Below are 27,339 nucleotides of genomic sequence, written 5' to 3' on the forward strand. Positions count from 1 at the left end.
GTCAGTTTAGATTTGGCAGCGTTGCCTCGTCGTCTCTTAGCGCTGTTTATTGATCTCATCTGTCAGGCTCACAAAACAGGAAGTCGATAAGCTTCTGAGGCCTTATCTTCACAGCGCAGTGCAGGAGTGTGTGATGAGAAACACACATTTACTCACCTAAGGCAGATGAAATCAGTTGCCGTGGCCGACAATAAAGAAGCAATCCTCAGAGTCAGAAAGCAGATGCCTGTGAGGTCTGACTGCACAGAGTTTGTGATCTGAGCAGTCAAACTCTCTCTGCTGTGACATGAGTGTTGTGCTGGTGAACTCACTTTGTGGTGGATCTCCACACTGTCCATTCACCGGGGCCGAGCTGCTCGCAGCTGATGGAGACGTCCTCATACTCGAAATACTGAGACCAGCTGGGAGTGACCGTCAGGGAGGCTGACGGAGACAAAAAGACAGATTACCATCTTTTCTTTCACTGTATTCTGCTGATGGTGCATGTTTTAAAGGCTCACTTCACTTCTCCGTGTGATTTACAATAACTGGTGATTTTTTTTTCCATCAGCCAGATGCTCATGTATTAAATCTCATTAGGAACAAACATTTCCTCTTCAGATACCTTTGAGTTAAGATGGATGGAAACTTTAACTTAAAACATGTCTCTCTTACTTACACAGTACATTTCCTTACTGTTCTCAGAGGTTCAGACAAACATGTGCAGCCTGAGCTGACAAACACTAAAAGAAACTCACCTGTCTGCAGGACTGAAATGGAGCTACATGAGGTTAATATCAAACACGACACCCAGAAACTCTTTGGCTGTTTTCAGTGTATTTTTGGACTTTTTTGTCTGTGGATGAATCTGAGCAGATTTCATTCAGAGTTCATCCGGCTGCTTCTGGCCTCTGTCTCCTCATCAGTAAACATTACTCTTTAGAAGCCATTTAAAGCCATTCTCCTCAGGGTGAAGCCTCTGTATTCACTCTGTGAGGTTTTCTCCTCAGGGTGAAGCCTCTGTATTCGCTCTGTGAGGTTTTCTCCTCAGGGTGAAGCCTCTGTTTCTGTAACCTCCCAATTGTTAGGGTGGTGTATAATTGGTGACAGTTTATTTAAAGAATCCAAACTATCTGCTGTTTGTGGACCCTTCCATCCATCCTGATACCCTACTGTAATTACTTTGTGTCCCTTTTAATGACTTTTTTTTATCTTCCTCCAATAGTCTCATCATGGTGTCTTCATTTCTGGACTGAAGATCAGTGGCAGCAGGTCTTATGGAGGGATGAATCCTCCCGAGAGCCCGGACCTCAACATTATTGAAGCAGTGTGGGATCATCTTGACAGGAAACGGAATTAAGGCAGCCTTTTTGCACATACTATATGACAAAATTCTAAAGGGTTGTCGTCTAAAAAACGAGGATAACTCATTCAAACAACGATAAACTTGACACGCCGCCTGTACACTCAAAGTTTTAAGTGCAATAGATGGAAAAAAGCAACGAACAAACAGATCCTTTTGTCTGCCACAAATGACTGGCAAAAAAACTGCATCAGCAGGCAACAAACCGCCAGACAGGAAGTGATGAGAGGTGGGCAGCACGCATGAAAGTTCCTCAAAAAGAGTATCAAATAAACTAATATTTACAGTTTAATCCGGACACGTGCCCAGTTCTAAACTGGACACGACACTTTAAACACACACACAAGGGTGTGTGACTGGCAGACGTCTGGCAGGAGCTCAACAACACTGAAACATCAAAGTTAAGCCACAGTGTGAGCACAGTGACAGACATGCATCTGAGTCACACACTTCTTCTACTTCATCAGCTGTCACTGAGACCTCAAAGTGTCGCGCTTTAAATCTTCAGCTGAATCAGAGAGCTGGTCCGCTCATATCTGACTTTTGGCTTTACAAACATCAGTCACAGGATTGTTTCTGATTATAATCATTAGTTGTTTTGTCTACTTACAGAGAACAAGCAGAGCTGTCTTCATCGTGTCTGCTGGCTGAAGACTGACCGTGTTGTAACATATGTGGCGGCAACATCCTGTAAAGCAAACCACAAGTGGGTATGACGGAGATGATAGTGCAGCACAATATGATAACACTTAATCTGACTATAACCATCACTTACCTACGCTGTCATGTTACAGAAATATCTGCTTTCTGCTGCTTATGTGTATCTGAACTGAGAGTCCTGAGAAAAAAGCCTCACGTCCTGTTTCTGTTCTTAAATCCGCTCATTGAATCAGCTGCTTCAGTAAAATACTTTAATAAAAGGAAATCAAACTATTTCCACATCTACATCATTTGGAGAACAGGAGAGTTGTGCTGATATGAATGCACAGAGCTGACAGTCAACACTGATCTGCTTGTTGTGTCTGATGCAGATTAGATATCTGACTCTACTTATAACATGACAACACAATTTATCTTCTTACTTTCAACATCCACCAGTGAGCTGTGACATTCAGACATTCTGTGTGATTCTGTGTGGCTCATGCAGCCAAAACAGTTCTGATCGGCCCCAGTATGGACTGAGATTTGCAGCTGATCTTTTGTGAGGCCCAGTATCTGTTCAATGGTCTGATTATCTTCAGAAGGATAAGCAGCACGTTGAGCAGAAGGAGTGAATCTAGCTCAGCTGATGAAAGTGCTGAAGCTAAAGTAGTTTGGGTCTCGTCTGTTTCTGACCAAGCTGGTCTTTTGGGTCAAAATGGTGTTTTGGTCACATGATTTAAAATGTGAATAGTTTGAGTTTGAGGTGAAGACTCAAAGTAGGTGTTACATATGTGATGCCTGAGGCCACGTGCTCGTTTGGATGTTTTTTCCAGATTAATAAACTGAAGACTTTCTTTAACCTTTGTTTAAAACCATCCGTCTTCTCTGACCAAACTGTGGACATTACTGTCCTCAGAGGTGAGTTCCTTCTCTTTGAGATGCAGGTGAACTGCTGAGGAGCAGGTTCTCCTGTGTGGGGCCATGTTGTTGTCAAGTGATTGTTTAGTTTCAACTGTTTAAAGGTTAAGGCTCTCCTTGCTGCACTGGCCTGCAGACACAACACTGCTCAGTTTGTGTTTACTTTCTGTCAGAGTGTGTTGTTGGCTTTGAAATGAGTCAGATTTACCATGTTTCTGATGTATATGATGTAGAGGACCCAGATGTGGAACAGCAGCAGTCAAATAATGTGTGGCTAAAATATTTATAAAGAAAATAAGCAAAAAGCGCAGGTAAAAATAATTGAAGAACACAAAAAGAAAAAATACGACACAGCAAAGAAACCAGAAAATGACAGAAGAGGAGAATGATAATGATGGCAGAAACAGCAAGGATCTGACAGAAGGTGAGATAAACCAAGGGCTACTACCTACTTCCAGCAGGATAATGCACCATGTCACAAAGCTCAGATCATCTCAAACTGGTTTCTTGAACATGACAATGAGTTCACTGTGCTCCAATGGCCTCCACAGTCACCGGGTCTCAATTCAATGCAGCCGACAAATCAGCAACAACTGTGTGATGCTATCATGGCTCCAACCTTTTACTAGCAAGGTGTACCGAATAAAGTGGCCGGTGACTGTATAAACCAATTCATTTCAATCCAATCATAATCCAAACAAATCAAATGCAATTAATTTCAAATGAGTCCAACTCAAAAAAACAAAGTTTCCTATTTAAGGAAACCAACAGATTTCACTGATATCAGTAAATTTATCCTTTCAAGTCTTATTTGGACTTCTTTGAGAACATATCCCATAAAACGTCTCATATATCTCAAAATTTAGAATTTCAAAGGTTAAACATCTCTTTGTTTTCTTGTATTGACATTTCTGACTCGTCTCCTGTGTGAAATGCTGGAGATGAGCTTCTGTAGTCTCAGTCTCAGGTGACGCTGGCTGTAATGAACATGCAACACTTCCTACGGGTAGCAAAGCAAAGAATAAGCATACATACAAACATCTTCTGCAGCTTCATTTAGCTGATTCATTGTGAGTGGTTCATTTAGCCAATCGCAGCCTGGCACATCAGGAATGGTCACATATTACAGGCTCAGTTTTTATGCCACCTAAATTTGAGCATCAGCTTCTACGGCTGAAAGGTTTTTTTGTAGGAATGAAATGTAATCTCTGATGGTGGTTTAGGTTTCAGCTGTGAATGAGGAAACTCACGTATCTGTGGGTGCTTATTGTGGTCCTGTAACTACAGGTCGGAAGTGGGAATATGGTTCTTTATGTAGTGTTATAACAAATACTTTGAGCATTTCATGATGTTTTAGATCTAAGATGTTTCTCTCTTGTGGAATAAGCTGCCAGTAAATGTCCGAGAAGCAGACACCCTTTCCACTTTTAAGATTAGGCTTAAAACTTTCCTTTTTGATAAAGCTTATAGTTAGGGATGGCTCAGGTAATCCTGAAACATCCCATCGTTAAGCTGCTATAGGCTTAGACAGCTGGGGGACCTCATCTGTCACACCTTTCCTCACTTTCCTCTCTTTTCCCCCTGTTTAATTTCTCAAATGATATTATGTACATGTGACATTATTGTGGTTATTAACTTGTGTTTCCCTGTTCCAACAGGTATCCTTTGAATGGTGTTATGGTGTTTTCCCCCCCTCTTTTCCCTCTTTTCTGTCTTCTCAAACCCCAGCTGGTCGAGGCGGATGGCCACCCTTCCTGAGTCTGGTTCTGCCAGAGGTTTCTTCCTGGAAGAAAAGGGAGTCGTTCCTTTCCACAGTCGCCACAGGCACGCTCAGGACGGGAGATTAGACTGAAGACAAGTTTTGGTGCAATCTGTTGGTTTCCTTAGTTAGGATATTAATTTTTTTAATTGTCTCTATATGAATTAATTGGATTATGATTACAATGAATTGAATTCCAATTGGCTTGAATTGGACTATATTATTTAAGTGCCTTGAGATGACAATTTTTGTAATTTGACACTATATAAATAAAATGTAATGTAATTGAATTGAATTGTTCAAATGGTGGTGAGGCCTCTCGTGGTAAAGGATAGATTTTTTAAATCACATATTATCTCAAACCTTCTCATACGTTCATCTGCCCAATCCTAAAGTAATTATACATTTTTGGGGTTTGGTCTTTGGAAATCTGGATCCCCAGAATGGGATGACCCCTAATCTATATGTTCTGTACACCAGTCAGCCACAACATTAAAACTACCTGTCACGTAGGGTGGCATGGAGGTGAGGGGAGAGGACCCAAATGGAGATTATAAATGTAAAACTGGATTTATTCCTAAATATTTTTTTGGGAATCCCAAAACAACTAAACTGACCAAACAAAACCTTAGGAACAAACAAAAACCCAACTGACATGAATAACTACTTGACTTAAACATGAGAGACGGCGAGGATTTGACAATGAGTGAATGACAACTGGGAGACTAAATACTGTGGAGGGTGATTGGTGAGTGAGTGCAGCTGATGACCAGACCAGAGGGAACTGAGGAAAAAGGTGAGGACATGGCCGACCTAAAGCTAAGACAAAAACACAGAACAGGACAATGAATGCAAAACGTTCACAGAGACATTGCACTACCCTCCTATCATTACGTCAGTGTATGGAAATTGGACCTGATGTGATGTATAAAATTAGCATTGATGTGAAATTCAGGACCAAAGGTTTCTCAGCATGTAACTGGATAGTTAGTTATTCATTTCACCCTTTAGTGAAATTAATTTAGAGGTTTTAATTTTGTGAATGATTGCTTTCTTGGATCATACATAAGGTTATATATGTCCAACATGTGATTTCCTTTGTCCTTGGAGTTATATCGAAGGCTGAATATCTTGTGAAGGATTCAAAGATATTCCAAGTGATTCCTGCGTCCAGTATAGAGCTTCTAGTGTTTTTATAGCTGTGAAGCACACTCACAGACCTGTGCAGTGGCTTAAGGCAGCCAGCCACAGCTATAAATAGTTTCTCCTTCAGATTAAATCCTCCAAAATGAACCAGCAGGAAGGTGACTGATCACCAGACAAACAGAACAGACAAAACAGCTGAAGCTGCATTACAGACAATAAGAGATGTGGAAGCAGCATCAAAGCTGAAAAATGGGAACTTTAAACCTTGTTGGATGTGAAATTAAATGTGCTGAAGAGCAGGATTTCTACACACGTCAGTCATCATCATGATGTGAGTGTTCAGCTGCATAGAAACATAAGAAGAAGAAGCTCCACTTTAAGACTGTGTGATTCCAGTGATGATCCAGCATTGATCACTTCCAGTTTCTGGAGAATTTGTTTAAAAAAAGAAGCTTTCTGGTGAATTGATTTGATTGTGGATGTGAAGTGTGTCAGCGCCCCCTGCAGGTTGTAGAGAGAAGATAACAAGCTTACAGCACCTGGTATTCCCAGGCGGTCTCCCTTCCAAATACTAACCAGGCCCCCTGCTTAGCTTTCGAGATCGGGCGTGTTCAGGGTGGTGTGGCCGTAAGCAAAAGTCACCGTAACAAATATCTATTATATAGCTGCTTGAACCATATGTTTCTTTTAGTTTTTCACCTAATTGGCTTGAGAGGCTGATGCTGATCCTGCACATGTTCTTCTCTCTCGTGTTGGTTCTCTGCAGCTGAAAGTGAGACTCTCAGATAACTTTGTGTTTGTCGACCTCTTCTGTTCCCTGTGTGTAGTTTTGTGTTCAGCGTCACACAGAGAGAGCGAGGCTGCTTAGTTAGATGAAATCATCACAAATTGCTCATTTTTAAACAGGTACATTCACTTCATATTCATATTTTAGAAGTCAGAACACAGTGATAGATGTTGTATCAGCATCTATAAAGAGCTGATTTGTGTCTGATTCACTCGCTTACGGCCATACCACCCTGAACACGCCCGATCTCGGAAGCTAAAAAGGGTCGGGCCTGGTTAGTACTTGGATGGGAGACCGCCTGGGAATACCAGGTGCTGTAAGCTTTTTACACCTGCAGGAGGCGCTGCTTCATGACATACTTCACATCAGGAAGGAAATCACTCAAATAAATTCACTTTTCAATCTTTGTCAAAGACTAGAAATGAGCGCACACACAAACCTCATTTAGGTCACTCTGTCATATCATCTTCCAGCACTGCTCAGCTCACAGTGACTTCATCTGTCTGAATTCTTCTGGATACCAAACACACACAAATATTATTGTCTCACATTAGTCTGCAGACTGTTAACAGATCTTCCTGCAGTCTGCAGATTCATCCCATTTCCTTCCTTCCTAAAAATCCCTGCTGATATCCAAGGTGCTGATCCCAGATCTGCTCAGATGTCCCAGGTTCTCCTCTGCTTTTATCCTCACACACTGAACTGTCCAGAACCAGAACCCACTGATGTGGGCTCAGAAATAAAGTTTCCAATGTTTTCCAAACACAAATGAATAAATTACAGAGATTTACTGAGGCCAGATAGAAAAAGTGCACGTGCAGCCACTTTAAACTGTCAAACAGGCAACTTTATATCTAACAGCAAACACTGAGAGCTGCTCTGCAGAATAAATACTTTTACTGGTGGAAGTGTTAGTAAATGTTGCTGATGACACTTTGATTCTTTTGCCTGAGTGAGGTTTTAGATTCAGAACTTTTACTGGGAGTTGAATATTTCTCAGTGTGGCATCAGTGCTTGTAGAGGATCTACACCACTGTCACCTGACTCAAAATCAACACTAATCAAATTGAAAGAAGTTCATAATCAGCTTTTTTAAGTGAATTATAAGCTAAAGGCTTCCTCTTTGCCCCAGGTTAGGGCTAAGCTGATCCGGGTCAGGGGGTAAGTTGCATCATCTGGGGGTGAACTGACCATCAAACTGAATCTAAATCAAAGCCATAAGAAATTTCAACCATAACTTACCTCTTTGAAAAACTGATTTAAAAGTCCATTATTGTTTTGTAAGTGGTCATATTCATTTTCTTCAGGATAACTTCACATTAAATCTGATTTTAAAAAAAATGTCATTAAAGTTGGATTCTTCCCTGAACCAGAAATGCTGAAGTGGAATGAATGAATAAATGTCCCCAAAACTTTCCATCCTTCCACTTTCTTTAATTCATGGTTTTAGGGGGAGTGGAGCCTATCTGTCACAGAAACTCCTCAACATTCCAGTCTAATAACAAGTCTGAAACTAAAGCAAAAACTGCAGCCCCAAATGAACATTGGCATGATATAGGCTGTGTCAAATGCAAAAGCAGTCCCTGTTTCCCTTTTTGGAACTCATCCTTTCTAAGGACAAAGTTAAATGTATGAGGATCAAACACAACAAGTACCTGGGACATGTCAACAGATCCAGGAAATCCAGGAACCAGCAAACTGAGAGCCAAAGAGAAACTGAGGCGTCTGCCAACAAATCAGCAGCAGCTGAAGCTGATCAACTTCCTGATGTGTCATGAGGTGATCACATGTTTCAACTAAAGACATCAAATAACAGCTGAAGCTGCATTGCAGACAATAAGAGATGTGGAAGCAGCATCAAAGCTGAAAAATGGGAACTTTAAACCTCGTTGGATGAGAAATGAAATGTGCTGAAGAGCAGGATTTCTACACATGTCAGTCATCATCATGATGTGAGTGTTCAGCTGCATAGAAACATAAGAAGAAGAAGCTCCACTTTAAGACTGTGTGATTCCAAAGATGATCCAGCATTGATCACTTCCAGTTTCTGGAGAATTTGTTTAAAAAAAGAAGCTTTCTGGTGAATTGATTTGATTGTGGATGTGAAGTGTGTCAGCGCCCCCTGCAGGTTGTAGAGAGAAGAGAAAAAGCTTACAGCACCTGGTATTCCCAGGCGGTCTCCCATCCAAATACTAACCAGGCCCCCTGCTTAGCTTTCGAGATCAGGATGTTCAGGGTGGTGTGGCCGTAAGCAAAAGTCACCGTAACAAATATCTATTATATAGCTGCTTGAACCATATGTTCCTTTTAGTTTTTCACCTAATTGGCTTGAGAGGCTGATGTTGATCCTGCACATGTTCTTCTCTCGTGTTGGTTCTCTGCAGCTGAAAGTGAGACTCTCAGATAACTTAGTGTCTGTCGACCTCTTCTGTTCCCTGTGTGTAGTTTTGTGTTCAGCGTCACACAGAGAGACCGAGGCTGCTTAGTTAGATGAAATCATCACGAATTGCTCATCTTTAAACAGTTGCATCATATTCTAGAAGTCAGAACACAGTAACAGATATTGTTTCAGCATCTATAAAAAGCTGATTTGTGACTAACTCTCTCGCTTACGGCCATACCACCCTGAACACGCCCGATCTCGTCTGATCTCGGAAGCTAAGCAGGGTCGGGCCTTGTTAGTACTTGGATGGGAGACCGCCTGGGAATACCAGGTGCTGTAAGCTTTTTACACCTGCAGGAGGCGCTGCTGCTCACTCAACACGGACAGCTTCTTGACATACATCACATCAGGAAGGAAATCACTCAAATAAATTCACTTTTCAATCTTTGTCAAAGACTGGAAATGAGCGCACACATAAACCTCATTTAGGTCACTCTGTCATATCATCTTCCAGCACTGCTCAGCTCACAGTGACTTCATCTGTCTCAATTCTTCTGGATACCAAACACACACAAATATTATTGTCTCACATTAGTCTGCAGACTGTTAACAGATCTTCCTGCAGTCTGCAGATTCATCCCATTTCCTTCCTTCCTAAGAATCCCTGCTGATATCCAAGGTGCTGATCCCAGATCTGCTCAGATGTCCCAGGTTCTCCTCTGCTTTTATCCTCACACACTGAACTGTCTCCTCATCTATGTGTTAACAACCAGAACCCACTGATGTGGGCTCAGAAATAAAGTTTCCATTGTTTTCCAAACACAAATGAATAAATTACAGAGATTTACTGAGGCCAGATAGAAAAAGTGCACGTGCAGCCACTTTAAACTGTCAAACAGGCAACTTTATATCTAACAGCAAACACTGAGAGCTGCTCTGCAGAATAAATACTTTTACTGGTGGAAGTGTTAGTAAATGTTGCTGATGACACTTTGATTCTTTTGCCTGAGTGAGGTTTTAGATTCAGAACTTTTACTGGGAGTTGAATATTTCTCAGTGTGGCATCAGTGCTTGTAAAGGATCTACACCACTGTCACCTGACTCAAAATCAACACTAATCAAATTGAAAGAAGTTCATAATCAGCTTTTATAAGTGAATTATAAGCTAAAGGCTTCCTGTTTGCCCCATGTTAGGGCGAAGCTGATCCGGGTCAGGGGGTAAGTTGCACCGTCTGGAGGTGAACTGACCATCAAACTGAATCTAAGCTTCTAGGCTTCGGACGTCATCATTTTCGGCTCCTCCCTTTCGGAACATCACTACAGGAAGCTGCATGCATGTGAGTCCAGAAAAGAATACATGTAGCGGTCAAACATTTGCAGAAATGTCTTCAAAGTGCTTTGTGTCATTGGTTTGATTCCTGCACCTGGACACGGGCAGTCAGAACATGTACTAAAGAGTAAAAAAGTTCAAATAACCTGGCTGCTATACACAGCTAGCATGTCCTGCTAATGCTAATGCTAATCCGCAAACCGTTGTATTCAAAGCAGAAAGCAGAAACACAGCATCAACTATAGATTTCAATAAGTCGGCCAGATGGACAAATAAAATGGAGCTTTATCCTTTTAGCTGTGTGTTAAACATACTTCTGCGCTCTTTTGTTCTTCTTTTCTAACCTTTTTGAACAGTTTTTGACACATTTTCCACTAAATCTGTCGTTTTCTAAACTTCTTTCTGTAGTTTTGCTGAAATCTTATGTGATTTTTGAAGTTTGATGATCAATGTAAAATTTAGAATTGTTCTTTCCAGACTTATCTGGGTATCGTTTGGCTTTTTGATTAAACTGTGGAACGAAAACATGTAATTTGATGTTTATTGTACACACTATGCCATATTTAAGGATTAAATCTTAAAATGGGACTTAATTATGGTCAATATAAATACTTTAATTACATTAAGAATTGATGTTGTAGAAGAGGAGTCATAGCATTATTATAAAGACGTATCTGTGATCCAGGAAAGTATCACAGGAGCAGTAGAAATACACAGTTATCCTCAGTATCAGTGTCTGATTTCTCAGATTTACACTCAGAAGCCCATTAAAAGACAGTCTGACTGTCCTCTTCAGAAGTGTCTCATGAAAGTTTCATTATTCAGTTTCCTTTACATATCCAATATTTTCTTTTATCCACGTATCAAAAAGGACTGACCGCATGATAAAAAGGTTGTACATGTCTTTACTCATAAAGTCCACCTGCCAACATCTGGAGTTAAAATGGAGCTAAAATGATCTTTATTAAGAGGATCTGTGCAACTTTTAGGAGCTGATACTCTGATCTGACCACAACACAAGATCACTTTTTACTGATTGACACATAAGTTTACCAGTTAAGATAATTTCAGAATCAAAATAAAGGAGACTGTAGGTTATTTGGTTTGAAAAACATTTCAGAGTTTTAAGGGTCTGAGAGTTTCCTTCATCTCAAACTTTAGGTTTCACTAAAGCAGCTTTCTGGAATGAATCACTGGACGAGCACTTCTGATGCCAGAAAAACACTCCTTTATATTTAAATGACAGCCTCAGAATGGTCCACTTCACGTTGTTCTTCAGACTGTCTCAGATCAGTCAGACAGCTCCTGCTGACGTGTTGTTTTCCACACAGAACTAGATCATTCCCCCACTGAACCATCACATCTTCTCAGTTTCAAGCCTCAGCCCAGACTGAAGCTCCCTGAGTGCTGAACCGTGGGCTTCAGAGTTTAACCTGTGTCAAATCTGAGATTACTCTGTTACTTTTCTGGATCCATTACAGCTTCTGGAAATTTGTTTAAGTTTAAGTTGATCGTGTTACACCGACTAAGATGAGATTCATGGGATATTGCACACAGTAGGTGTCGTTCTACAGAGTATATTATTAAATTTTTTTTTCAAATTTTGAGGTCACAGACCTTAGTGGGTCTTTAAAGAACAATTTCAAAGTTTTCAGGGATTTAAATAAAAACCACAGTAATAAGTTTAATGAAATGTGACTTAGATGGTTAAAAACTGTCCAGAAAAGATACCCAGGGAAGAAGAAAAGTGGGTGTGATTTAACACGCTGCACGCCACAGCTGGATCTTATTCTATGTACTGACAATTGCAGACAGAGTCCATCAGTCGGAGGACCAGGACCAGAATGGAGCAGCAGAACCAGGATCCTAACCCCTCCACCAGGAACAGAGCCAGCTCATCATCTGGTTCCACCGGGCTACAGGTCAGTGTCGAAGTTCCGTGTATCCTCCTCTCGTTCTGCTTTTCCATCAAATGTGGAAAAAGTCTCAGCAAAGTGTTTCCTGGTTTCATCTCCTCCCTCTGAGCTGCAGATACAGATGTGTTTAGACTGAACATGTACTGAATGATCTGCTGGAAGAAAATCAGTGGACAGATTGTTGTGGTGGGATGTTTTCTGGCTCTCAGTCTTCAGATTTGAGAGGTTCAGGAGGTAATCTTCATTATTTGTATTTAAAGTCTCTGATGAATTAAACCTGGTGGTGGTAATGTTTCTGGGTATTTAATGGTTAGATGGCAGGCTTGTAGAATATTAATTGGATTATGATTACAATGAATTGAATTCAAATTGGCTTGAATTGGACTATATTACTTAAGTGCCTTGAGATGACAATTGTTGTAATCTGGCGCTATATAAATAAAATTGAATTGAATTGAATTAGATCTCTCAACCTCAGTGTAAAGAGTTGTTTTAGAGAGAAATAAAGCTTGAGTTAAAACAGACTGTGGTTCCTTGATGGCTGCAGACTTCTGGGTTAGCTGGAACAAAGGGTTAGTGTAAAGACTGTCATGTATTACCACCACTGTTACTTTTATTTATGTAAACCAGTGGTCATCAACCTTTTTCAGCCCCAACTCTACATGGTGTTTAAGTGAACAACTTGGACTAAACTGTGCTTCCTTCTATCATTTAGGAATATTGTAGCACAAGTTCCTTTTCAGAATTTCATCATGACAAATTAAGTAATTAGTGAAAGAATTATGTTATGGTGGGATGTTTTCTGGCTCCCAGTCTTCAGATTTGAGAGGTTCAGGAGCTAATCTTCATTATTTGTATTTAAAGTGATGAATTAAACCTCTTGGTGTTAATATTTCTGGGTATTTAATGGATGTAGTGGTAAGATTGTCACCTTTCATGTGGGTGACAAGGGTTCAAATCCCCTGCATGAAAGGTACTACCTCCAGTAGGGGTCCTCAGGCAAGACCCACTTACCCTGACTGCCTACCAATGTAAGTCACTTTGGATAAAAGCATCTGCTAAATGCATAACAAACATAAAAGACATAAAACTTCAAAAGGATCCAAGTCTTCTTCCTCTCTGTTGTTGCAGAAACATGGGAAAGTTTTCAAAAGATCATCACAGAGGCTTCATACTGAAGAGAAACCTTACAACTGTGACCACTGTGGGACAAGCTTTAGTAGGAGTGATGACTTACAATCACACAGACGTATTCACACAGGAAAGAAACCTTACAGCTGTGATCAGTGTGGGACAGCTTTCACGGTACTATCTAGTCTAAAGACACACCAACGTATTCACACAGGAGAGAAACCTTACAGCTGTAGTCAGTGTGGGGCAGCTTTCACTGTAAAATCTAGTCTAAAGACACACCAACGTATTCACACAGGAGAGAAACCTTACAGCTGTGGTCAGTGTGGGATAGGTTTCACTAAATCTTGTCATCTAAAGACACACCTACATGTTCACAATGAAGAGAAACCATACAGCTGTGGTCAGTGTGGTGCAGCTTTTACTGTATTATCTAGTCTAAAGACACACCAACGTATTCACACAGGAGAGAAACCTTACAGCTGTAGTCAGTGTGGGGCAGCTTTCACTGTAATATCTAGTCTAAAGACACACCAACGTATTCACACAGGAGAGAAACCTTACAGCTGTGGTCAGTGTGGGGCAGCTTTCACTACATCTTCCGATCTTAAAAAACACCAATGTATTCACACAGGAGAGAAACCATACAGCTGTGGTCAGTGTGGGGCAGCTTTCACCGCATTATCTGGTCTAAAGAAACACCAACGTATTCACACAGGAGAGAAACCATATAGCTGTGGTCAGTGTGGGGCAGCTTTCACTACATCTTCCGATCTTAAAAAACACCAACGTATTCACACAGGAGAGAAACCATACAGCTGTGGTCAGTGTGGGGCAGCTTTCACCGCATTATCTAGTCTAAAGACACACCAACGTATTCACACAGGAGAGAAACCTTACAGCTGTGGTCAGTGTGGGGCAGCTTTCACTACATCTTCCGATCTTAAAAAACACCAACGTATTCACACAGGAGAGAAACCATACAGCTGTGGTCAGTGTGGGGCAGCTTTCACCGCATTATCTAGTCTAAAGAAACACCAATGTACTCGCACTGAAGATAAAAGATTGGCTTGAAACAACAACATATATTACGGCAGATAAGAAAACATACACCTGGGAGCAGCAACAGGAAGTACCAATCAGAAGCCTTTCCTTTGTTCAGATTAAATAAATCTTCTTTGTGGATTACCACCTCAGGATTTTGGTTCTGAATGTTCTATGGGTAGCACATGTTTGAAAAAAGATTGAAAGTGCTTTATAATTTGTTGGGATTGTTTTAATTGCTGACAGATTTCTCACTGTTCAAGAGAAACATGACATCAGTTGTGAGTTGATGGGCAGAACAATATATAATCTGTTTGAAAGTAGAAACATATTTTATTCTGTTATACTGAACATATGTTTTGTTTAAAGTGAAGATTCACCAGCTGTGGGTATTTATGTAAACATACAACATCTGTAGAAGTAACATATCATTTCAGTTTGATGTCTGTATGTCATTGTTCTGCATTTTATTAAAGGTCAGATGTCAACATTTCTCGTGCTTTTCATGTTCTTTCTACAGAGATATTTTTGAATAATAAGTGTTTGGTTATGTGGGAAAGTTGACCCTTATCATCTTTCCCAAAGACTCAGAAATCTTTAACGCAGTCTGAAAAGGGTTTGGATTTGTTCCCTGTACTTTCCAGACAGCTGTATGATGCTCATGACTGAAGCTGACAGTTAACGCTGTTCCAACACTAAAAGGGAACGAGGCTCAACTTCAAGATGTGAAACCGTTTCAAATGTCTATTGTCTTGGTGTCAAGAAAAATCTCTCAAAATGAGGCTCAGAGTAGCTGGAGACAATTAACACAAAACATTTATTCTTGTGGCAAGGAAGCTGACACAGAGTTGTCTGAGTTGAAAAAAATTATACTATCGCTATTTATGTTAATTACTACGAGATCACTAGCCACACAAGGTTATGAGACATTCAGTAAAACAAGGCTTAGACAAAAGCTGAAATAAGCTAGATAGGAGGCCTTCTCCATTCCAGTGTCCCTTGACCCTGCAAGATCTTTTAACGCTGCTACTTGCTTTTTCTCATAGTATAACTTCATGATATTTTTCTAACATTTCCTTCCTGTTTATACTAGAGGATTCGAGGGTGTAAATTCACTGTAGATTCAAACATACACATGTAGTTGTTTTTTTTTGTTTGTTTTTTTTCAAACTTTGCATAACCTTGTATATGTTCAACATCATTGTTTTAACACTTCAGGGAGATTTCCCTTAAACAGATCATTGAGAATTTTCTCAGGTTCACGCAAGGCACTGCTTTGCGCTTTAAACATCATCTGCATCCTTGTATCCATCATCCTCATGTAGCTCGCCGTATCGTCACTCTCTACCTGTTGATAAATTGTTTGGTGGTAAGGGTAGTCTCAATCAGTCTTTGGAACAGTCCTCTCAAGAATGGGACCTAATTGTTCAGCAATGCCTTGTAGATGTAATTTATCCAATCAACATTCTTATTTATTGTTGCCCACCAGAGAAGAAAAGATTCAAAACCTGAAGCAACTTGATTTCTAGCTTTAAAGTCATCTGGGAGTCCTCAGAACCCCTATGCTATCCAGGTACACTCTGTTGTCAAATGAACCCCCAGGCACAGTTTAACACTTGGAGGCCGGTGCTGATGGCCTGTGGTCCTATTTATTTTCTTCAGGATAACTTCTATTAAATGGAACAAACTATCCATCCTTCCATTTGCTTTACATGGTTTCAGGGGGACAGGAGCCTATCTGTCACAGAAACTCATCAACATTTGAATCCAATAACAAGTCTGAAACTAAATGAAAAACTGCAGCCCCAAATGAACATTGGCATGATATAGGCTATGTCAGCTGTCCCTGTTGCACCTTTTGGAACTTCTCCTTTCTCAGGGCAAAGCTAAATGTATGAGGATCAAAGCCAACAATGACCTGGAACATCTCAGCACATCCAGGATCAGCAACATGGAGACTGAGAGCCAAAAAGAAACTGAGGTGTCTGCCAACAAATCAGCAAATTAAGCTGATTAACCTCCAGATGTGTCACAGGGTGATCAGATGTTTCAACAAAAGACATCAAATAACACCTGGAGCTGCATTACAGAATATAAGAGATGTGGAAGCAGCATCAAAGCTGAACAATGTGAACTTTAAACCTTGTTGGATGTGAAATGAAATGTGCTGAAGAGCAGGATTTCTACACACATCAGTCATCATCATGATGTGAGTGTTCAGCTGCATAGAAACAGAAGAAGAAGAAGCTCCACTTTAAGACTGTGTGATTCCAATGATCATGGCTTCCTTGACTCCTCTCTCTCAAACCATCTGTCTTCTCTGTCCAGAATGTGGACATTACTGTCCTCAAAAGAGTGTCCCTTCTTCTTGAGATGTAGGTGCACTGCTGAGTTTGACCTGAAGAGGTGGCTCTCCTATGTTGTGCCATGCGCTTGTGGAGCTGTTGTTTGGTCTCTCCTATAAAGAGGTCTGCACAGTCTTTGCTGCACTGCATACACAACACCACCCAGTTTGTGTTCGGGTGTTTAATCCTTTGGATGAACCAGTATCTGTCTGAGGGTGTTCTTGGGTTTATTGAAATTAGTTGTATAAACTCAGTTCAATGAGGCCTACAAGCTGTGAATAGTTGAAAGAGACATTAGGTAATATGTCTGTATTACGACTTAAAATCAGCAAAGATGTTCTGAGTCAAAGTGAGCAGAACACAGGCCGAGTTCAGTCTGAATGAACAGAACAGGAGCTTAAACCTCCTCTACATCCCTGTGAGCAGGATGAAGGCGTCCTCTTGTGTTAGTTTTCAGATTTCAGCTGTGAACCTGCAGGACGACATGAGAAAAGAGAGATTTAAACATCTGTAATATCACACTGTGTCAGTTTGTTCACAGGACTCACAACCTGTAACACTGATGCTGCTTTCAGGGAACTTCTTCCTGTTATTGTTTCTTTTTTTTGTGAACTTTAACTTTATCAATAAGTGGCAGACCAAACAGCACAGTCACCTCTCCATCTGTGGTCTCCAAACCCGACTGAAACTGAGGAGTCTGCTGGAAACTCCACTTTACTCTGACCCGCTCCACCCAAACTCGTACCTGTGACGATCCAAAAACAATACGTGGAACAGAACAATGAGAGTTAAACAGTTCTCAGCCCCACCACAAAACCTTTTCATTCATTTAGATGACATCATCCTTTCTTCATCATATTCTCATTAATGATCAGAGCTGAGTCAGATTTCTTTGAAAAGTCCATCACTGACAGCAGCAGAAAGTGACTAAATATACTGAACATAATTACAATGTTTTCAGTATTTTTAGCTTGTGCTACTTTCTATTTGTACTCCACCTCATTCAGAGACTCTGTTGTACCTTTTAGTCCACTACATTCATCTGATAACTTCAGCACATTCAGACTAATACTAAAAAACATCAGAAAGAACAGAATCAGATCATAGAATATGATGTAAGATCACACACATCACCTTTAATCATTCCATAACACGTTATTCCAAAGTGTGCCATTCTGCCTCATTTATTCTATTTTTTACATTCAAATATGTTTTCATATGATTTTTTTTTGTAGTTTGAGTAAAAATAAAAAGTAAATCTACAGTTTTTACCTGAAACAAAATCTCTGTGGTTCTGATTCTGTAACTTATGTCCAAGAATTCTTCGTCCACTTCTTGTCTCTGAGAACAAATGACATCTCCTGTAATGACTGACATCATATAATATTGTTACATTTAGCTTTGATTTGAATCACTTTGAGGTTTCATGTCGTTCTTTTTGTTTTCTGAGTTTCTTCCAACATCTCAGAACACGTTCAGAAACAAGTTTGAAGCGTTTGTGAGCAAACAGGTGAAACCCAGAATATGATCCTGAACCAAAGCAACTCTTCCAGCCACAGATGGGTTTCAACAAATATCTCTGAAACAAAGCAGTTACTTGTTGCAGCCGTGTGTTGCCACCATGAGGGATGCTGGTGGTGTGACAGCCTCACTCCCATTTTCACAGAAACACAATTCATGATCAGGATGAATCCACAATTTATTATTTCCAGAAAAACATCCAGAATCAGAACATTTAGTTTCTGGGTTACCAAGTAGATCATTACTGAGAGTTTTCAAAGCAGCAGCAACATTTGATCTCTGAAACAGATCAAAGTAAGTTTAACTGCAGAATTATTTTCACATTTACAAAGTGATGAGATGTGAAAAGAATCTGTGATAAAGGAAGGTCTGCTGATTTCTCTGTTTGGCTCCATGAAGTGGAAGAGAAACAACAACAACATACAAACACATCAACACAAGGATTCAACTAACATTCAGAGCTCAGAGAAGTTTAGATTTTCATATGGAGAAATCTTTCTGTGAATAAAACTCAGCATTAGCAGCGATATCCTCCATGGCTGCACAAACAGGAAAAAGCAGCAAATAAACAACAGAACAGCAGCGCAGAGACATCACAGCAATGAAGTCTCAGCAACAAACTGACTGAATACCTTTATTTCACTTCACACAGCTCAGCTGTGGCTCCAGTCCATCCAATCCTAACTCCAGCATAGAGCGGCTGAGTGAATGTGGTCTGGACTCTGTGGAGGAGAGTCATGGCTTCAGAGACGCTGTAGAAGGACAGAACACCTGCTCTGTGATCCAGGTACACTCCTACTCTGGAGGACTGAGGACCTGAGATGGAGGCTTTCATCTTGTTGGACCAAAATTCAAAACTGTTTTGGTAACATTTTAATGCCCAAGATTTGTCATTACGTCCAAATCCACATTCATTCCCTGTTCTGCTGATGTTCTTGTATGCGACTGCTACATCAGCTCCTCCCCCTCTCCTCTCCACCTCCCAGTAACAGCGTCCAGTCAGACTCTCTCTGCTCAGGACCTGACACCATTCCGTGAATCTGTCTGGATGGGCAGAATAAGACTGAGGTTGTCTCATTTCTGTCACTTTTCTGTTCCCCTCTGACACTAACAGATATGTGTTTGCTGTGTTTGGATCCAGTGTGATGTCACATGAATATTTTAAGAAGGCAGCTCTGCTCTTTGGCTCTGGTTCTGGTTCTGGCAGTAAAACATCCACTTCAGTGACTGTCAGTGAGCTGTTTGTCCATTTCTCTCTCAGAATGTCCTGTAGTTTCTCTCTGAGCTCTGACGCAGCTGCTGTCACATCCTCAAAGTACCTCAGAGGACAGGTATTGATGCTGGATGAGTGTGTGGACTCACTGAGTGCTGACACTGAGGGGTAGTTGTGTAGAAACTGGTTGTGATCCTCTGTGTGTGAGAGCTGCTTCAGCTCAGCATCTTTCCTCTTCAGCTCAGTGATCTCCTGCTCCAGCTTCTCCTGAAGCTCTTTGACTCGACTCACTTCAGTTTGCTGCTGGGATCTGAGCTGCTGCTTCACATCAGAGCTTCTTTTGTGGATGAGACGGATCAGCTCGGTGAAGATGTTCTCACTGTCCTCCACTGTTTTATCAGCAGACTGATTGATGGCCTCCACCTCCTGTTGAAGCAGCTTCACATCTTTCTCTCTGTCTTGGATTCTCTGCTGGATTTGTTGTCGACTCCCCTCCAGCTCTCTCTGCCTCTCAGTCCTTTCTGCTGCAGCTGACACTGTGTCGTGGCCTTTATGATCATCCACAGGGCAGAGATAACAGATAGACTTCTGATCAGTACGGCAGAACATCTTCATCACCTCATCATGACGACAGCAGATGTTCTCCTGGAGGCTCTTGGAGGGCTCCACCAGCTTGTGTTTCTTGAATGGAGTCACATCATAGTGAGGCTGAAGGTGTTTCTCACAGTAAGAGGCCAGACAGAATAAACAGGACTTGATGGCTTTCAGTTTTCTTCCAGAGCAGAAATCACAGGCCACATCTTCAGGTCCAGCATGGCAGAGATCAGCAGGAGCAGCTTGGAGTCCAGTCTTCTTCAGCTGCTCCACTAAATCAGCTAACATGGTGCTTTTCTCCAGGACAGGCCTCAGTGTGAAGGTTTTCCTGCCTTGAGGGCATCTGTGAATTCCCTTCTTATTCTTTCCATTCCAGTAGCCTTTAATACAGTTCATGCAGTAGCTGTGTCCACAGGGAATAGTCACCGGATCCTTCAGTAGATCCAGACAGATCGAACAAGAGAAGGTTTCCAGGTCCAGTTTAACACTTTTCTGAGCCATTTCCTCCAGTTGGCAGAGCAGTGTGTGACTCTCAGAGCAGAAACACCGTCTGTGCTGTGATACAAAACTAATTCCACCTCCTTTAGTTGCAGCTGATCAGCTGATCTTCACTTAAGAGCTCCTCTACTATCACACAATGGTTTCACACATCCTCCCACCTTTAGATCAGTTTGGGGAGGGAACAAGGGAACAGTGCTGGTTTCACCTCAGTCCAGGCAGGATTGTTCAAGGGGTTGTTGAATTCTTTTTTGTTCTCTGTTGAAGGGAAAGATAAATTCATTAACCTTCCACTTAAAGCTCAACATGAAGAAAATTGGTTTCTCTGCATCTATCAGATCAACATTGTCCGATACCTTTAGCAGGCAGCTGTACAGGAAATGTAAATGTTGCTGTTTCTTAGTATTTTCATGCTTTTCATTTATATTTGTATAATCAGCCCTGCTCTGCAGCAGCTTGAAATTCATAAATCATGATCTTCTGCTGAAATGCTCACCTGAATCTTCAGACTGATGCATTCAAGTGCGTGACATGAAACATGAGCTCTCATACGGCTGTTGGACTTCAGAAGAGGTAAAAACCTGCAGAGCTGACCCCTAACCTGCAAACTGACTGCATCAGACATGTTTGATCATAATCTATCTATCGAGCTCTGTATACTGACTGGTGTCTTCAGGCTGAGTCTGATAGAAACCCTCTTTGTCTCTTTGTCTCTGTGTATAAAATAAGCTGCATCTTAAGATGGAGTTCCTGTGGTGTTTTGTCCACTCTTGTCCACACTGAAAACACAAACAGCATAAAACAGCAGAATGACTTCTTTTCCAGCCTTTTTCAGTTGGCAGGAAACAACAAAACGCTTCACAGCAAACATCTGTTCAGAAGTGAGAAAACCCAGCTGAGCAGATCAGTGATTTCTGTGCGGCTCAGATAACATTTCATGTTAGGCTGCAGTCTGAGGTGCTGATAAAGGCTTTATTTTATGATCATGCTGTTATGCAGCTAAGTCTATATACATCCTGGTCAGTGAGGGGATTTAAACTGAGGAGGCAGGATTACTTTTACCTCTGATGAGCTCTGTTATTAAGCGGAGAAAAGCATCATTTTTATCTGGACAGAGGGATGAACGTGAGAGAAAAAGTGGCTTTAATATATTAACCTGAAATAACGTGACTGTACTCTGACAACATCACGGTCCATCTGATGCCCCCAAAACCCTGAACTCTAAACCACTGCAGGGATTTCTGTACATCTATAATGGAGGAGTGGGAGATCCTGTCAGAACTTCTATCTGTGATGAGCATCTGAAGCAGAAGATGTTTCACAGCTCAGATGGTTGAGGTCTGAAATGTAACCTGTGTGGGGACAGGCAAAGGTGTAGAAGACAAAAAGTGGAGGCTCCAGATGGTGATAGAAGATAACGACTCTGTTTCTTTCAACTGAGGCTTCAGACACATCCCAAACTGACCTCTGACCTCAAGACTCCTGCATGATAATAACATCCATGCAACCAAAGACCTGAAGAAGTTGCACTGATCTGAAAGACAAAAGGACGGTGATGTTACCATCCATCCCCCATGATTTTAGACATTAACTCAACCCCAAACTTGGACAAACTCCTTCACCACAGTAATGACTCTACATCCTGATGAGGGACATTAAAAACAATCGTTTCTAACAATTTCTATCTAAACTATAAATGATTGGAGGGATTTTTCAACAGTGACAGTTAAGGAGTGTCATCAGGTGAATGAGATCAGCTCAGTAATGAAAACACAGTTTACACTAAATACAGTCTGTGGTTTAAACAAGCCTCAGTGAAAATAAATACAATTATTATTCAGAATATCTTGGTGGTTTACATTGTTGCACATATTTTCAACACAGTCATCATGTGCTATGAAAAGCTGAATGTCAGAAATAAACTGAAATGATGGAGAGTATTCATAAGAGCAACTGGACTTCTTTTTTGATCTTGAAGACGTTGAATTTTGATGGGACAGCAGCTTCCTCTTTAGTTTTTGTAGAGAAGTACAGTAGAACAACCGAGTACTAACCAGGCCCGACCCTGCTTAACTTCACAGGGTGATCAGACGTTGCAACAAAAGACATGCAGGTGGTAGAGAGAAGAGAAAAAGCTTAAAGCACCTGGTATTCCCAAGTGGTCTCCCATCCAAGTACTAACCAGGCCAAACCTTGCTTGGCTTCCGAGATCAGGCAAATTCAGGGTGGTGTGGCTGTAAGCAACAATGTCTGTCACAAATGTGCATTATATAGGTACTGGAATCATACGGTTACTCTATGTAACCAGATAATTGCAGAGAAAGAATGATATGTAGTGGGCACATCTTAATCCCTGATGTGATTATTACCTGCAGTTGAAACTGAGACTCTCAGATCACTTCGTGTCTGCCAACAAAGCAGCAGCAGCTGAAGATGACCAACTTCCTCATGTGTCACAGGGTGATCAGACGTTGCAACAAAAGACATGCAGGTGGTAGAGAGAAGAGAAAAAGCTTACAGCACCTGGTATTCCCAAGCGGTCTCCCATCCAAGTACTAACCAGGCCCAACCCTGCTTGGCTTCCGAGATCAGACGAGGTCGGGCATGTTCAGGGTGGTGTGGCCGTAAGCAACAATGTCTGTGACAAATGTGCATTATATCGGTACTGGAATCATACAGTTCCTCTATGTAACCAGATGATTGCGGAGAAAGGCTAACTTGTAGTGGGCACATCTTCTTCCCTGTTGTGATTATTATCTGCAGTTGAAACTGAGAATCTCAGATCACTTCGTGTCTGCCAACATAGCAGCAGCAGCTGAAGGTGACCAACTTCCTCATGTGTCACATGGTGATCAGACGTTGCAACAAATGACATGCAGGTGGTAGAGAGAAGAGAAAAAGCTTACAGCACCTGGTATTCCCAAGTAGTCTCCCATCCAAGTACTAACCAGGCCCAACCCTGCTTGGCTTCCGAGATCAGACGAGGTTGGGCATGTTCAGGGTGTTGTGGCCGTAAGCAACAATATCTATGAACAATGTGCATTATATAGGTCCTGGAATCATACGGTTCATCTATGTAACCAGATAATTGCCGAGAAAGGCTAACTTGCAGTGGACACATCTTCATCCCTGATGTGATTATTATCTGTAGTTGAAACTGAGAATCTCAGATCACTTCGTGTCTGCCAACAAAGCAGCAGCAGCTGAAGATGACCAACTTCCTCATGTGTCACAGGGTGATCAGACGTTGCAACAAAAGACATGCAGGTGCTAGAGAGAAGAGAAATAGCTTACAGCACCTGGTATTCCCAAGCGGTCTCCCATCCAAGTACTAACCAGGCCCAACCCTGCTTGGCTTCTGAGATCAGACGAGTTCGGGCATGTTCAGGGTGGTGTGGCCGTAAGCAACAATGTCTGTGAACAATGTGCATTATATAGGTACTGGAATCATACGGTTACACTATGTAACCAGATAATTGCCGAGAAAGGCTGATATGTAGTGGGCACATCTTCATCCCTGATGTGATTATTACCTGCAGTTGAAACTGAGACTCTCAGATCACTTTGTGTCTGCCAACAAAGCAGCAGCAGCTGAAGATGACCAACTTCCACATTTGTCACAGGGTGATCAGACGTTGCAACAAAAGACATGCAGGTGGTAGAGAGAAGAGAAAAAGCTTACAGCACCTGGTATTCCCAAGTAGTCTCCCATCCAAGTACTAACCAGTTCCAACCCTGCTTGGTTTCTGAGATCAGACGAGGTCGGGCATGTTCAGGGTGGTTTGGCCGTAAGCGACAATGTCTGTGACAAATGTGAATTATATAGGTACTGGAATCATACAGTTCCTCTATGTAACCAGATAATTGCCAAGAAAGGCTGATATGTAGTGGGCATATCTTCATCCTTGATGTGATTACTACCTGTAGTTGAAACTGAGACTCTCAGATCACTTCGTGTCTGCCAACAAAGCAGCAGCAGCTGAAGATGACCAACTTCCTCATGTGTCACAGGGTGATCAGACGTTGCAAAAAAAGACATGCAGGTGGTAGAGAGAAGAGAAAAAGCTTACAGCACCTGGTATTCCCAAGCGGTCTCCAATCCAAGTACTAACCAGGCCCAACCCTGCTTGGCTTCTTAGATCAGATGAGGTCGGGCATATTCAGGGTGGTGTGGCCGTAAGCAACAATATCTGTGAACAATGTGCATTATATAGGTACTGGAATCATACAGTTCCTCTATGTAACCAGATAATTGCAGAGAAAGGCTGATATGTAGTGGGCATATCTTCATCCTTGATGTGATTACTACCTGTAGTTGAAACTGAGACTCTCAGATCACTTCGTGTCTGCCAACAAAGCAGCAGCAGCTGAAGATGACCAACTTCCTCATGTGTCACAGGGTGATCAGACGTTGCAACAAAAGACATGCAGGTGGTAGAGAGAAGAGAAAAAGCTTACAGCACCTGGTATTCCCAAGCGGTCTCCCATCCAAGTACTAACCAGGCCCAACCCTGCTTGGCTTCTGAGATCAGACGAGGTTGGGCATGTTCAGGGTGGTGTGGCCGTAAGCAAAAATATCTGTGAACAATGTGCATTATATAGGTACTGGAATCATACAGTTCCTCTATGTAACCAGATAATTGCAGAGAAAGGCTGATATGTAGTGGGCATGTCTTCATCCTTGATGTGATTACTACCTGTAGTTGAAACTGAGACTCTCAGATCACTTTTGTCTGCCGACCAAGCAGCAGCAGCTGAAGATGACCAACTTCCTCATGTGTCACAGGGTGATCAGACGTTGCAACAAAAGACATGCAGGTGCTAGAGAGAAGAGAAAAAGCTTACAGCACCTGGTATTCCCAAGTAGTCTCCCATCCAAGTACTAACCAGGTCCAACCCTGCTTGGCTTCTGAGATCAGACGAGGTTGGGCATGTTCAGGGTGGTGTGGCCGTAAGCAAAAATATCTGTGAACAATGTGCATTATATAGGTACTGGAATCATACGGTTCCTCTATGTAACCAGATAATTGCTGAGAAAGGCTAACTTGTAGTGGGCACATCTTCATCCCTGATGTGATTATTACCTGCAGTTGAAACTGAGACTCTCAGATCACTTCGTGTCTGCCAACAAAGCAGCAGCAGCTGAAGATGACCAACTTCCTCATGTGTCACAGGGTGATCAGACGTTGCAACAAAAGACATGCAGGTGGTAGAGAGAAGAGAAAAAGCTTACAGCACCTGGTATTCCCAAGCAGTCTCCCATCCAAGTATTAACCAGGCCCAACCCTGCTTGGCTTCCGAGATCAGACGAGGTCGGGTATTTTCAGGGTGGTGTGGCCGTAAGCAACAATGTCTGTGACAAATGTGCATTATATCGGTACTGGAATCATACAGTTCCTCTATGTAACCAGATTATTGCCGAGAAAGGCTAACTTGTAGTGGGCACATCTTCATCCCTGAAGTGATTATTACCTGCAGTTGAAACTGAGACTCTCAGATCACTTCGTGTCTGCCAACAAAGCAGCAGCAGCTGAAGATGACCAACTTCCTCATGTGTCACAGGGTGATCAGACGTTGCAACAAAAGACATGCAGGTGCTAGAGAGAAGAGAAAAAGCTTACAGCACCTGGTATTCCCAAGCGGTCTCCCATCCAAGTACTAACCAGGCCCAACCCTGCTTGGCTTCCGAGATCAGACGAGGTCGGGCATGTTCAGGGTGGTGTGGCCGTAAGCAACAATGTCTGTGACAAATGTGCATTATATCGGTACTGGAATCATACAGTTCCTCTATGTAACCAGATTATTGCCGAGAAAGGCTAACTTGTAGTGGGCACATCTTCATCACTGAAGTGATTATTACCTGCAGTTGAAACTGAGACTCTCAGATCACTTCGTGTCTGCCAACAAAGCAGCAGCAGCTGAAGATGACCAACTTCCTCATGTGTCACAGGGTGATCAGACGTTGCAACAAAAGACATGCATGTGGTAGAGAGAAGAGAAAAAGCTTACAGCATCTGGTATTCCCAAGCGGTCTCCCATCCAAGTACTAACCAGGCCCAACCTTGCTTGGCTTCCGAGATCAGACGAGGTCGGGCAAATTCAGGGTGGTGTGGCTGTAAGCAACAATATCTGTGAACAATGTGCATTATATAGGTACTGGAATCATACGGTTACTCTATGTAACCAGATAATTGCAGAGAAAGGCTGATATGTAGTGGGCACATCTTCATCCCTGATGTGATTATTACCTGCAGTTGAAACTGAGACTCTCAGATCACTTCGTGTCTGCCAACAAAGCAGCAGCAGCTGAAGATGACCAACTTCCTCATGTGTCACAGGGTGATCAGACGTTGCAACAAAAGACATGCATGTGGTAGAGAGAAGAGAAAAAGCTTACAGCACCTGGTATTCCCAAGCGGTCTCCCATCCAAGTACTAACCAGGCCCAACCTTGCTTGGCTTCCGAGATCAGACGAGGTCGGGCATATTCAGGGTGGTGTGGCCGTAAGCAAAAATATCTGTGAACAATGTGAATTATATAGGTACTGGAATCATACAGTTCCTCTATGTAACCAGATAATTGCCAAGAAAGGCTGATATGTAGTGGGCACATCTTCTTCCCTGTCGTGATTATTATCTGCAGTTGAAACTGAGACTCTCAGATCACTTCGTGTCTGCCAACAAAGCAGCAGCAGCTGAAGATGACCAACTTCCACATTTGTCACAGGGTGATCAGACGTTGCAACAAAAGACATGCAGGTGGTAGAGAGA

General features: G+C 41.9%; 2 protein-coding genes, 6 non-coding genes and 9 pseudogenes across 8 annotated transcripts in view; 3 read left to right on the forward strand and 14 right to left on the reverse strand.

Annotated features, from left to right (window-relative positions):
• LOC140296541 (uncharacterized) overlaps positions 1 to 14,428 on the forward strand; it is a 51,348-nt gene extending 36,920 nt beyond the window's left edge. Inside the window, exons 3-4 of the mRNA XM_072379728.1 lie at positions 200 to 210; positions 13,540 to 14,428. Of these exons, the coding sequence (XP_072235829.1) occupies positions 200 to 210; positions 13,540 to 14,428 (900 nt within the window). The remainder of the gene's footprint in view (positions 1 to 199; positions 211 to 13,539) is intronic.
• On the reverse strand, positions 6,335 to 6,440 carry LOC140297184 (5S ribosomal RNA; annotated as a pseudogene).
• On the forward strand, positions 6,809 to 6,917 carry LOC140300794 (5S ribosomal RNA; annotated as a pseudogene).
• Positions 9,202 to 9,320, forward strand: LOC140276783 (5S ribosomal RNA). Its single transcript, XR_011909054.1, has one exon. It is a non-coding gene; the product is annotated as a 5S ribosomal RNA (ribosomal RNA).
• A 4,470-nt stretch (positions 14,429 to 18,898) lies between the features above and the next one.
• LOC140292060 (tripartite motif-containing protein 16-like) lies at positions 18,899 to 20,572 on the reverse strand. Its single transcript, XM_072379460.1, has one exon. The coding sequence runs from the start codon at positions 20,570 to 20,572 to the stop codon at positions 18,899 to 18,901; it is 1,674 nt and encodes a 557-aa protein (XP_072235561.1).
• A 2,130-nt stretch (positions 20,573 to 22,702) lies between these two features.
• LOC140297180 (5S ribosomal RNA) lies at positions 22,703 to 22,811 on the reverse strand (annotated as a pseudogene).
• Positions 22,812 to 23,080: 269 nt separating this feature from the next.
• On the reverse strand, positions 23,081 to 23,199 carry LOC140298221 (5S ribosomal RNA). Its single transcript, XR_011913888.1, has one exon. It is a non-coding gene; the product is annotated as a 5S ribosomal RNA (ribosomal RNA).
• A 269-nt stretch (positions 23,200 to 23,468) lies between these two features.
• LOC140312189 (5S ribosomal RNA) lies at positions 23,469 to 23,587 on the reverse strand (annotated as a pseudogene).
• A 269-nt stretch (positions 23,588 to 23,856) lies between these two features.
• Positions 23,857 to 23,975, reverse strand: LOC140285395 (5S ribosomal RNA). The gene has a single exon (XR_011910455.1). It is a non-coding gene; the product is annotated as a 5S ribosomal RNA (ribosomal RNA).
• A 269-nt stretch (positions 23,976 to 24,244) lies between these two features.
• On the reverse strand, positions 24,245 to 24,363 carry LOC140271301 (5S ribosomal RNA; annotated as a pseudogene).
• A 269-nt stretch (positions 24,364 to 24,632) lies between these two features.
• LOC140271336 (5S ribosomal RNA) lies at positions 24,633 to 24,751 on the reverse strand (annotated as a pseudogene).
• A 269-nt stretch (positions 24,752 to 25,020) lies between these two features.
• LOC140299701 (5S ribosomal RNA) lies at positions 25,021 to 25,139 on the reverse strand (annotated as a pseudogene).
• A 268-nt stretch (positions 25,140 to 25,407) lies between these two features.
• Positions 25,408 to 25,526, reverse strand: LOC140267453 (5S ribosomal RNA; annotated as a pseudogene).
• A 269-nt stretch (positions 25,527 to 25,795) lies between these two features.
• Positions 25,796 to 25,914, reverse strand: LOC140290600 (5S ribosomal RNA). Its single transcript, XR_011912371.1, has one exon. It is a non-coding gene; the product is annotated as a 5S ribosomal RNA (ribosomal RNA).
• Positions 25,915 to 26,183: 269 nt separating this feature from the next.
• On the reverse strand, positions 26,184 to 26,302 carry LOC140298233 (5S ribosomal RNA). Its single transcript, XR_011913899.1, has one exon. It is a non-coding gene; the product is annotated as a 5S ribosomal RNA (ribosomal RNA).
• A 269-nt stretch (positions 26,303 to 26,571) lies between these two features.
• Positions 26,572 to 26,690, reverse strand: LOC140300252 (5S ribosomal RNA; annotated as a pseudogene).
• A 269-nt stretch (positions 26,691 to 26,959) lies between these two features.
• LOC140278846 (5S ribosomal RNA) lies at positions 26,960 to 27,078 on the reverse strand. Its single transcript, XR_011909222.1, has one exon. It is a non-coding gene; the product is annotated as a 5S ribosomal RNA (ribosomal RNA).
• Positions 27,079 to 27,339: the final 261 nt, after the last annotated feature.

Source organism: Leuresthes tenuis, unplaced genomic scaffold, assembly GCF_036924035.1.
Source record: "Leuresthes tenuis unplaced genomic scaffold, fLeuTen1.0.hap1 SCAF_1, whole genome shotgun sequence".
Classification (NCBI taxonomy): domain Eukaryota; kingdom Metazoa; phylum Chordata; class Actinopteri; order Atheriniformes; family Atherinopsidae; genus Leuresthes; species Leuresthes tenuis.